Consider the following 12396-nt stretch of genomic DNA (forward strand, 5'->3'; position numbering starts at 1 on the left):
TGTAGACCAGGCTGGCCTCGAACTCACAGAGATTCACCTGCCTCTGCCTCCCGAGTGCTGGGATTAAAGGCGTGCGCCACCACCGCCCGGCAACGATAAATAATTTTAAGGATTCCCAAGGTTCCTAAGACTGCATTTTCTTGAAATGTAAGAGTCTCTATTTTGAAATAACACTATTTTCAAAGGTACAAAAATGACGGTTAATGTTGAACATCCAAGTCTGCTCTCTGGTGGACAAAGCAGGAGTGTCACCTGATTCTCACAAAATTTAACTGACATTCATGACATGGAATATGCACAAAAGCACAACCATATTACTCAGAATATAACTACATATGAGAAGCCACTGTTAAGTCCCTGGGGAAATGCACTGGTGACCTTAGGGTTCTCTCTCTCAGCCCCCCCTTTTTTCTGTTCCTCCCTTTTCTCCATGGGAGATTACACTTGTTACATACTACTACTAGAAAGTAAATACACAGAGACAGGAATCCCTACCTGATTTGTTCACTGCTAAATCTCCAATGCCTAGACCGTACTAAGTACAGGTAACTTACTATTTGTGCCTTCTAATTATGATTTCAGAGTAAACTTAGTGTATGGTCCAACCTGACTTAAAACAAAACAAAACAAAACACTAACACAGTCAAGGGAATGAGCCTAAGCAATGCTGGCTTTCCAAACACTGCAAAGCCACAAGCTTTCCACACAGACGTCCAGGATTTGACTCTCCTTTCCCAAATCCCCAAGCCAATAATTACATGGTCTTGTTGGTTTTTATTTTTTTTAATTAATTTATTTATTATGTATACAACATTCTGCCTCGATGTATGCCTGCACGCCAGATGAGGGCACCAGATCTCAGTATGGATGGATGTGAGCCACCATGTGGTTGCTGGGTATTGAACTCAGGACCTCTGGAAGAGCAGCCAGTGCTCTTAACCTCTGAGCCATCTCTCTAGCCCCCTGGTTTTTATTTTTATTTTTAAAAAGAAGCCAATGCTTTTTAGCTATTCTCTCCTGTCTGTGGCCCACTGAGACCCTTTTCCCTCACAACTTTGGAAGAAGGCAGTCTAGAGAAACCATGCTGAGCATGGCTACACGTGCTTCCTAGGCCATCTGGCTTTTAATTCTTGATTAATTTAACTGTAATTAAGTTGGAAATTTAAAGTACTCCTACTCTGGGAATGTGTAATCTTTGTCTACCAACATATAATCCTTCAGAAAAGCTGCAGTCTGTATAAGAAAGATCTAATTCCTATCTCTAGTTAAATACATCTTCTAAGGGGGCTCAAGAGTTGGCTCAGCGGTTAAGAACACTGGCTACTCTTGTAGAGTACCCAGGCTCAATTTTTAGCACCTACATGGCAGCTCATAACCATCTGTAACTCCAGTTTCAGGGGATCTGACACTCTTACACAAACATACATGTAGGCAAAACACCAACGCACATATATAAAAATAAACTAATTAAAAAATACATTTTTCTGGGGCTGGAGAGATTGCTCAGCAGTTAAAGAGCACTGACTGTTCTTCCAGGAGGACTCGGGTTCAAATCCCAGTACCCACATGGTAGCTCACAACTGTCTGTAACTCCAAGATCTGACATATTCACAGACATACATGCAGGTAAAACACCAATGCACATAAAAAAATAAAATAAAAATATTTTTAATGGGGGCTGGAGAGATGGCTCAGTGGTTAAGAGCATTGCCTGCTCTTCCAAAGGTCCTGAGTTCAATTCCCGGCAACCACATGGTGGCTCACAACCATCTGTTAAGAGGTCTGGTTCCCTCTTCCGGCCTGCAGGCATACACACAGACAGAATATTGTATACATAATAAATAAATAAAATAAAATATTAAAAAAAAAAAACAAAAAAAAATATTTTTAATGATACATCTTCTAAGAAGGCAGAGTCTAAGTTTCAAGTTTACTTTTGTTAAAAAAAAAAACTATTTTAATTGGCTTCTAAAACTATTTCCCCTAGCAGAGATTTATTGATTTATTTTCATTGACTTGTCAAAGTCTAACATGGCAAATGGCATAAACAGCATAAGGAAAGGAAAAAGGAAACAAGGCACAAAAAGCATGGGATTCAGAACAAAAGCAAAGCCTACCTGGACTAATTTAAAGACAAACAAATGGAGAAAGTCAGTTCTCACGCACATGACTATTCTGGCTTCATCAGGTGAGGAAGAGAGAATTTAAAGCCAGCCAGGGGTAGACAAGAAATGAATGAAAGGTTAGAAGGAGACAGCAGTTCAGAAAAAACGGGGAAATCTGAAGATTCCAGAGGTTAGAACTACGTAGAGGTGGCACAATCTTAGAAGCAATGGTTGTTGAAAAAAATTGAAAAAATCTAAAGCATGGTAAAACTTAGTTACTTCCATTGTTATAAAGGACAAAGCTACAATGCTGATTTTGAGATACTGTCTCACTATTTAGGCTAAAGTAGCTCAAATCTGTAATCCTCCTGCCTCAGCTTCTAAAGTGAAGAGATTACAGGTATGGATCGGTGTCCAGCTAGCTAAAATGTTCTTAAGAAATCAATTACCTGAACTTCCTACTTTTACTGATGGAGAAACTAGGTTTAAAGGTAAAATGAACCACTGACCAGTCTGGCCACAGGCATCTTCATAAAAGCAGTGAACTCTGAAGGCAGTTCAGGAGTTCAGTGAACTAACTTCTGGAGAGGTATGTTATAGACCTTTATGACTGGGCTACACAGAGAAAGGGGCACAACAGGAGGAAGGCACTAGCTACGGCTCCCTGGTGTAAGATAGAATAAGATGCTTAAAAACAAAAATATCTCCCTAAGTAAAAAGGGCAGATACATTAAATCTATCTTCAGACAGGAAAGGCATGCAAGGTGCATGCCGGCAAACACAGGGTATAGGCTGCTCTGAGATGCTAGGAGAGTGCGCTCGGTAACCGACAGTGTTCTTGAGATTGCTTCTAGAGTAATGTGTGAATTAAGGAACCAGAAATGCAGACTTTCCTTCCCATCTCACTGCAGACCTTTTTGACCTGTATTTTCTGTACTGCTTCACATAGACTTGAAAAGTCTGTAAGTACTTCATTAGAGCCTATCTTTCCCTCCTCTCAAATCTTCTCAATTATTATTTCTTTCCCACACAGTTTCCCTACTCCTGATTGAACTGATAAAAAGCCTTTCCTCATATCTACAATCTTCCCTCAAGACATCATGACATCACCAAGATATCTCTCCTTCCCTGCCTTCCCAGAGCTCACTGGCAAGTCCTAACAGCAACCCTTCCAGATAAACCCAGAGATGTCGCTGCTCATGAGTCTCTCTAACCTGTGTGCTTACAACTAACTTTCCATCTAGTTTTCTGCTTCTACAATCTGTTCTTAAAATATCCAGAGTGAAGATGTCTTTCTGTCCTTGCCTCTCTGACCAACACACACACACACACACACACACACACACACACACACACACACACACACACACACACACACACACCTTCCTTGAAACAGGGTTTCATATAGCCATACTGGCCCCAATCTTGTGATTCTCCTGTCTTAACCTCCCTTGCACTACAATTACAAGTGTGTTTCACTATGCACAGCTTCAGAGTAAAAAAAAAACAAAAACAAAAAAACAAAAAACTAAGCAAAGTATTAGTTAAACTCCCTAAAAGCTACCTTACTTAGAATAAGATGTAAACTCTCACCACAGTTCTGGGCCCTGCATTAAGCCGGTTCCCATTTCATCTGCTTTCTGACCCACTCGCCCCCATCCTCCCTTCCCAAGCTCAAGCCACAGTGCCTTCTTTCTGTTACTCAGGAATGCCAGCTTCTTCCACCATGGGGCATTTGTCCTTGCTGTCCCCTGTCTGGCTCACTCTTATTATTCTTAGCTCAGCTCAGATTTTACCTCTGAAGACCTTCTCAACAGGTAAAGTATGAATCCTGGGACTGTAAAGATGGTTCAGTGGTTAAGAGTGCTTGCTACACTTACAGAGGACCTGATCCAATCAACGGCTCATACCCACATGCAATGGCTCATGCCTACCGTATCTCCTCCAACACCCTCTTCCAGTATCCTCAGACACTGCACTCTTCTGCACATATCCACACACATGGACATACACATGAACACATAATACAGTTTTTAAATAGCAAATTTTAGGACCTGGGCAGGTGATTCAATGGTTAAAAGCACTTGCTGCTTTTATGGAGAACTCAATCACTTCTAGCTCCTGTTTTAGGGGATTCAACAGCCTTTTCTGACCCCTGCAGGCTCCTGTATATACATGGTACACAAACATACACTCAAACACAGATACATACACACAAAATTAAAAATATATATCTAAACATGATTTTAGGATATTAATATAGTTCATAAAAATGCTCAGTCTCACTCAAAATCATATATCATGAGATAATATTATTTACCTATCAGACTGACCCAAATCTAATTGTCACTGATGATAAGAATGGACATTAGTATAACCCCCAGATAATTTGGAATGTGTTATCAGCTCCTTCCATTTCCCCTCCTCTGGACATTAAAGACCTTAAGCATGTTACGCAAATACTATACCACTGAGCTATATCCTTAGCTCAATGTTTTATTTAAGGTTTATTTACTGATTTTATTTATTTATTTATTTATTTTGAGGCATCTGTGTAGCTCTGGCTGTGCTGGAACTTGCTCTATAGACCAAGACTCTGGCCTCCACCTCAGAGACCTGCCTCTGGGATCAAAGGTGTGTGCCACCACTACTTGACAGGTTTATTTATTTTTATTTTATGTGCAGGAGTGTTTGCCTGCATGTGTGCCCAGTGTTCAGAGGCCAGAAGAGGGTGTAGGATCTCCTGGAACTGAAATTACAGATGTTATGATCTACCACGTGGGTGTTAGGAACAGAACTGGGTCCTCTGGAAAAGCAGTCAGTGCTCTTAACCACTGGGCCATCTCTCCAGTACCATTAATGTTGTTTTTAAGAACCCTTCTATAGAATTTCCTAAGCCATCAAAATTACTTCCTGACCCTTTTCACAACCCTGACAAGTATTGGCTTTGGTCTTTGTTTCAGGGTTTATTTTTAATAGAGCATGTTTGGAAGAGTACACATTAGTAATCCTAAGGGATCTGAAGGCTCCAAGAGCGAGCACATGGACAACACCTGTAACTGAAGCAGCTGCAGGATTCCAGAAAAATCTGCTGAGTCTCCCACATCCACAAACCACCTACGCTCCTCTCTGAAAGAATGCCTTTGGCATAAACAAGTTCCCTTAGCGCTACCTTGGCTTCACGGTTACTCACTGAGGTCATCACTGAGACTTGCCCATAAGGCTAGGTAAATCATAGGTATTAATTTGTAGCTTTAAGTGAAGCTAGACTCTTCATTACAAAAGAGTCAGGTTCAATAATAAGGAGTTATTTGGAAGATTGTAAAAATGTGAAAACCTACCACAGATTCTGTAGTGAACAGATGAAATAAGTCCCTAAGTAAACAACCCTACAAAACACCTAGACTCAGGACATGGCAACGTATTATCTTTGGATTTCAAGGCAGGGGTAGAAGAAAACAAAACAAAATGTAAAAATGTATAGCTATAATTCTGAGTCATTTATTGTCCTCTACTAATCTATGGTTAGGACATAAATCTTAAGACTATTATTAATTTGAGGAGGATCACTAAAACAATACCATAGGCCATGATACTTATGGTCTATAAGCAGAATATCTGGGGGCTGGAGAGCTGGCTCAGGCAGTTAAGAGCATTTGTTCCTGCAGAGCACCGAGCCACCCACATGGCAGCTCACTAATGTCTGTAACTCCAGTTCACAGGATCAGATGTCTTCTGGCCTCTGTGGGCACTGCACTGCACTTCCTGCAATTACATACATGCAGGCAAAGCACTCAGAAGTAAAAATAAACCCTAAGAAAAAAGAAAGCAGGGAAGTGGTGATGCACACTTTTGATCTGAGCACTCAGGAGGCAGAAGCAGGCGGATCTCTGAGTTCAAGGCTAGCCTGGTCTACAGAGCGAGTTCCTGGACAGCCAAGGCTACACAGAGAAACCCTGTCTTGGGGAAAAAAATATACTCCTACTCTTCCTACTACTCTCTGGACTTTTTTATTAACCATTAGCACATAATCTCTCTAAGTTATTATATTCACTTATTCCTTTGTAAATGCATGTGTAGAGGTCAGAGGATAACTAGCAGGAATCCATCTTTCCCTTCCACCACATGGGTCCCAAAGACTGAACTTAGGTCATCAAGCTTGGCGGCACTCAGTCAGTACCTGCTCAATCACTTGTTGGCCGACTTACAGTCTTCATCCCTGCTACATTCCCATCACCTTAATCTAACCACAAGTTAAGGCAAACTGTCAGGAGAGATGGCCTCAGCAAGAGACACCATTCCAAATGGGAAGAGAAGTCAACAAACGACACAGGGAACTAGCACCTGGCATTCTGACATCAATTCCTTATTTGACATCCCTCCACCCCTGCCTCCTTACCATTCCAACGAGGGAAGAATTTTAAATCCCAAACTGAGTCTCAGGTTAGTGAGCAGATCTCAGGATGAAGGTAACTAAGTCAGAATGTAAATCCATGATACATCAAACTCTAAAGTCTCTTTCCCTCTGTACTAAGAGACTGTTCTTTGATAGAATATTTAAGAAAGTTGAATATAATTTAAATGCAGTTAGCAAATAAATGCTATGCTTTCATCTATCCTAATGTATAAGAAACAGTTACCATGTCAAACACTAGATATGGAGCCCATGGACAAACTGAGACCTGAAGCAGTAAGGAACTTGTCCAGGCATGCAGTCAAGCGGGAAAGGCCATCGTTCTAACTGTAAACACGCTCCACTATGCTGCACTGCCTCCCTTAAACAGAATTTTCCACTGAAGTGACAAAATGTGAAGCCACTCAGCTCCCATCTTAACCGTGGTCTCACCAATGTGCCCACAGGCTGAAGAAGGTAACATATATTCTTTTCTCAGAGAATTTCTGCTTCATGTCTACTAGTACTGAATATGGAGATTACTAATACTTATCTGCCTTGATACTAAACACTTATTTGACTTTTCAATTTTCTAAGTGTTTCACACATATTACTATTAACAGATACACCCATTGCCAGCTCCTCATTAGAGAAGAAACCCAGATGCTCTGCTGTCCATCCACCTGCGTATACAGTTTCCTACGCCTGGGGAGGTAGTCCCTGCTAGTCACACGGTAAATTCCTACCGCTGGTTCAACTCTTCCCTGAGTTAGTCATTTCCCTCCATGACCACAGAACTCTGTTGCCCGGCTAGAACACAACTTATTATCATTATTCATGGTTTTCCTTTTGTCCAAAAGACCACACTTGTAAAGCCAGGGAAACAGCTCAGTGGCAGAGCAAGAAGCGCTGAGTTTCACCTCCAGTACCGGGAGAGGGAAGACAGGAGGGAACGCCACACAAAACCTGAGCTCTTTGAAAGCAGAAACTGCCTTCTCATCTTTATTCCCTCAGTGCCAAACTCACAGAAAGCAGTACTTATGAATGCGTAAAAAGTGGTTTTTATATAGAACCTAAACTAGGAATTAAGAAAGCTCAGTACAAGTCCTTAAAACGCAAGAAAGTGTATATTTAATTCTTTTTTCAGCTTTAAAATAAGTTGTTTTAGCCGGGCAGTGGTGGCGCACGCCTTTAATCCCAGCACTCGGGAGGCAGAGGCAGGCGGATCTCTGTGAGTTCAAGACCAGCCTGGTCTACAAGAGCTAGTTCCAGGACAGGCTCCAAAACCACAGAGAAACCCTGTCTCGAAAAACCAAAAAAAAAATAAAAAATAAAAAAATAAAATAAGTTGTTTTTGTTGTTTTCTTGAGACAGGGTTCCCTGTGGCCAAGGCTGACTGTGAACTCTCGATCTTCAGTCTCTACCTCTGAAGTGAAAAATAAGTAGTTTTCATTCAATTAAATATCCATGCAGTGACTGATTCCATAATCAGTTTAGTAGGAGATTCTGAGTGCTTTTTAGACGAGTCACAAAAAGTCCAAAGATTCTTATTACCTCCTCCATCATGGCATCTTGCGTAGATGAGATTTCCCCTTTGGTTGCTCCACTGTGTACCAGGTTCCGCAGCCGTATACAGAATTCTCTCATCTACGATAGAAACGTATTCAGCATTCCAGTAGCTGCACAAGCTGTTAATAAGCCTAACAGATCATCACTAGCTATGCTTGGAAGTGCAACAAAGCCAACACCCTGGGCAAAGTTTATAAAAACAAACTGATTTTCCCCAATCAGTCCACTTAAACAGATAGTGAAAAGTACTTTCAATAAGAGCAGGGGATTACTCCTAAAGAACACTGGACAGAACTGATCTTCTGCAACTGACAGCCCCCTCTGCACGTGCATGGGGAAATGTTTCCACCACCCTTGGAAAGCAGGAAACGGAGCATAGGAGCACTAAACACTCGCATACATCTCATTTAGAATCCTATTTGCTGTCCACTTGGCCTTCGCTGCCAGTCACTGTGACTGTGACTATACTAACCTCCAACATGTTTTTCTGTTTCTTTCAATTTTGGGAGAAGTCCCACATTAAAAAGATTCTGAAACTGAACTGCAGTGCTAAAATAACTTGTTCTCAATCAGAATGAAATCCAAAGCTAAGATTTACAATCTTCTAGCCTTTGGATAAGAGACTCCAGAGTTCCCTAGGTAGGAAACAGCCTACATCCAATATTGGGGAAACAGAGCTATGCTTATTTTTAAATGCACTCTTTTCCTTGGAGATAACATCTAATTTCAGTCTTGTAGATGTGGGCGGCAGATTTTGGCAACGTCCAGTTCTCAAAAAAGAGATCTGGCAAGCAGAACACCACCGCACAGGGCTTATAATCATCCCTGGGAAAATGTGGAGGAGAAATGATTCATTAGGGTAACTTAAGCCATAAAAAACAGCTCAGTGACTACATCAAATCCTCAGTGGGTGGCTAAACCACACTGATGTGGTCTGGGTAAGCCTAAGAACAAAGCACACTTTTAAGGAAGTCTTACAAATTGCTCTGCTGGCTTCTGCTAGTTCATGAAGTGGCCTCAGCACACCTCCACTAGAAGCCTGTGTGTTCAAGACCCAAGTTAACTGAACCTAGTACTTTTTTCCTTGAATATCTGTAAGAAAACACTAAAGTCAACAGAAACAAAACACAGTAATCTTAACGAATTCTTGAGGTTAATAATGTGTAGCCACCTGCTTTTGATAGACCTTGACATCAATAGTTATCCTGTCTCTGTAAAAAGCCAGTTAGTTTAATGTCAAGTATACTAACCCAGTCCCTCCTACTCATATTCTGTACCTTGTGATTCAGAATATCATTCATTCTTCTGCTTGCCTCTGTCGTATGAGATTCAGGGAAGCATTTCTTAGGGACAACACCATATTTTTCTAAAAGACAACAATTTTAGTGTTCAATAAAGTGAAAATAATTTCTAGTACTAGAAATTCTGTCCAAACTATTGGCTACTTTAAACTAGGCTGTATTAATGAGCAAGGGTGGGGTTTGGTTTATTTGTTTGAGAAAGGGTGGCCTCAAAGTCTCTATGTAGCTAATAACCTTGAACTTCTAGTCTTTCTGCCTCAACCTCCTGAATACTGGAGTTAGGGGCACATACCGGGCACAGAACACTAGACCTGGTTTATTCAGCGCTGGGGACGGAACTCAGAGCTATGTGCACGCCAGGCAGCCCTCTACCGCTGGACTTCATCCCCAGCCCTTACCAGTGTTGTTGGATTGTTTGATTCTAAGGACTGAACCTAGGGCCTCGGGCATGCTGAGAAAGTGCCTTACTTCTGAGTTATCCCTTCCAATCCCTTCAACAGACTTTTACCATGCAGCTATCTGCCTCAAAATTCAGTGTACTATTCCATCTATCGTAATCTATAAAACACTCAGCACGAGGTCTCCCACAAGAAAATGTTTGGATAAAGACATTTTCACACAGAGGCAGGGTTTTGTTTGATTGTGTGCTTGCCCTGCTGGCTGGCTGTTGCTGTTTGCAGTGCTAGGGATCAGACCCAAGTGCACGCCAGGCAGGCACTCTACCACAGATCTACAAGACCAAACCACTTTTCTTTCCTTTTCAGATTTATTTTTATTTTGAGTATTTTCCCTGCATTTATGTATGTGCACCATGTGTGTCCCTGAGGAGGTCAGAAGAGTGTCTGGAGTTACAGATGGCTGTAAACCACCCCACAGGTACTAGGAACTTAACCTGGGTCTTCTGTAACAGGAGCAAGTGCTCTTAACTGCTTGCCTGTCCTTCAGCCATATTAATATGCTTCTCAATTCCCGGGTGCTTTAAGATTACTTTAGTATGTATGGTGCTTTGCCTGCACGTATGTCTGTGCACCATGTAAAGGCTAGAAGAAGATTTTAATACACTAGAATTGGAGTTACAGATGGCTATGGGCCACATCTAGCTGCTGGAAATTGAACCTGGGTCCTCTGAAAGAGCACCCAGTGCTTATCAGTCACTGAGCCATCTCTCTAGCCCCTCAGTGCTTTTTATGAGACGTTACTTCTAATTAATCCTCAAGTCTTCATGGTATCTACTTCCTTATCAGTTATTTAAAGAAAGGGACTTCACATTGAGAATGAGAAGTAAAAATTTGTAGAGCTAACTATGCAGCCTTCTTGGAAGTCAGTTCCACTGTGTACATAACCACAGAGAAATGGCCTATTCCTGCAGAGCTTGCGATTCATTCGGGACAAGCTCTTACCAACGATGTTGACAAGCATGTCCCATTGTCCACCATCATTTGTAGGGTTCATAAGCAAATACTGCACCAGTCTCCCATCCTCAGGCTCTTTTTTCTGGGCTGTATCCACAAAAGCATTCAAGAAGAAATAACAGCGTTCAACCTAAAGTAAAAGAAGATAAATAAAATTAAAGGCAAAGGGAGTCAATCACATCTTGACATGCAAGATCAGAAGAATGGGAGCCCTGGGACAACTAAGAACGAAATATATACATTTTTTTAAAACTGGTAATTAAATATCAGTACTTGACTTCAAAAGAATATCTGGTCTTGTCTTATATTTGCATATATATTTAAACACACTGCATCCATGTACTGCATATACAGTCTAATGTTTAAATAAATCCTATTTTTTAGAGTCTTTACTCAGTAAACATCTAATGAACAGTTATATTTTAAGGATTTTTAAATGAAATAAAAATATTTACTGCTTTTTTTCCCCCCAGAAAGGTGCTATCAAAAGAAACTGGGTACTTAAAAATTCAACAACCTAAGTAAAGATGCTAGACAGGCAAACTGCTGAAAACAAAATTTTAATTTTTAAATAAAGAAAACACAAGCAGTGAGTCAATAAATTTGTTACTTCCTCAGAGAGCACAGCCACCTACCAAACAGAAAGCAGCTGCGGGGCTAGAGTTCAGGGTTAGAGCTTTGTCTGATCCTAGCCCTAGCACCACAAAAGGAAAAGAAGGAAATATACTTCTGCCTTTGCTAAGATAGACTTCTGATTCTTGGGAAATCAGAATGGTATCACATCTGTAATAAAAAGGTACACTGTAACGAGAAAAGCAAAATAACATAAAGGCTGCCCCTAACTAGGTTCTATTGAAACAAAAGGAATCATGCAAGGTCAGTCCCCTACCTTGTCCCAAAAAAACAGGTAAGATTGACTAAACTCAAATTCTTCAATATTAAATTTTTTCATGAATGGAAGTCTCATAACATTCAAACAAGAAAAGATCCAGCATCGTCCTAAAATGAGAAAGCAAACCGAGAAGTTTATGACTATTTATGGATCACACCGCCCCAACTGTATTTCCAAACACCAGATCCCTAAGATCTGGACATTAAAGACTAAATAAGAAATAAAAGAAACATCAAATGTATTTGTTTTTGAGACAGTCTTAGATAGCCCACTATATATAGCCAGGGTGGTCTTGAACACCTGATCCTCCTGCTTCATGTCTCAAGTATAATATAGACATATGTCACAATATGTGGTGTTATTTGATACTAGGAATTGCACCCAGGAATTTGTACATGCTAGACATTCTACCAGCTTAACTACATCTTCAACCCAGAACAGAAATATTAAAACCAAATCAAAACAAAAGACATGTAGTGATTGCTACTATATAGTATACACACACACACACACACACACACACACACACACACACTCAAAAACAAAATCACAACAAACGTAACAAAAAACCAACCAGAACCTTTTAGGTCGGGCATGGTGGCTCATCCCTATAACCCCAGCACTTAGACGAAAGCAAGAAGACTGCTGTGAGTTCAAGGTCAGCCCCGATAATATAGTGAGTTCTAGCATAGCCTAGAAACACTAAAAGTTCAAGGTCAGCCCC

General features: G+C 40.8%; 1 protein-coding gene across 1 annotated transcript in view; it reads right to left on the reverse strand.

Moving 5' to 3' along the window:
• The window catches only part of Blmh (bleomycin hydrolase), a 40875-nt gene that overhangs the window by 24687 nt on the left and 3792 nt on the right, over positions 1-12396 (reverse strand). The window contains exons 3-6 of the mRNA XM_005349507.2: positions 11670-11779; positions 10769-10910; positions 9345-9433; positions 8053-8145 (exon numbers count right to left, since the gene is read on the reverse strand). Of these exons, the coding sequence (XP_005349564.1) occupies positions 8053-8145; positions 9345-9433; positions 10769-10910; positions 11670-11779 (434 nt within the window). The remainder of the gene's footprint in view (positions 1-8052; positions 8146-9344; positions 9434-10768; positions 10911-11669; positions 11780-12396) is intronic.

The sequence above is a fragment of the Microtus ochrogaster genome, chromosome 7 (assembly GCF_000317375.1).
Source record: "Microtus ochrogaster isolate Prairie Vole_2 chromosome 7, MicOch1.0, whole genome shotgun sequence".
NCBI classification, from domain to species: Eukaryota; Metazoa; Chordata; class Mammalia; order Rodentia; family Cricetidae; genus Microtus; species Microtus ochrogaster.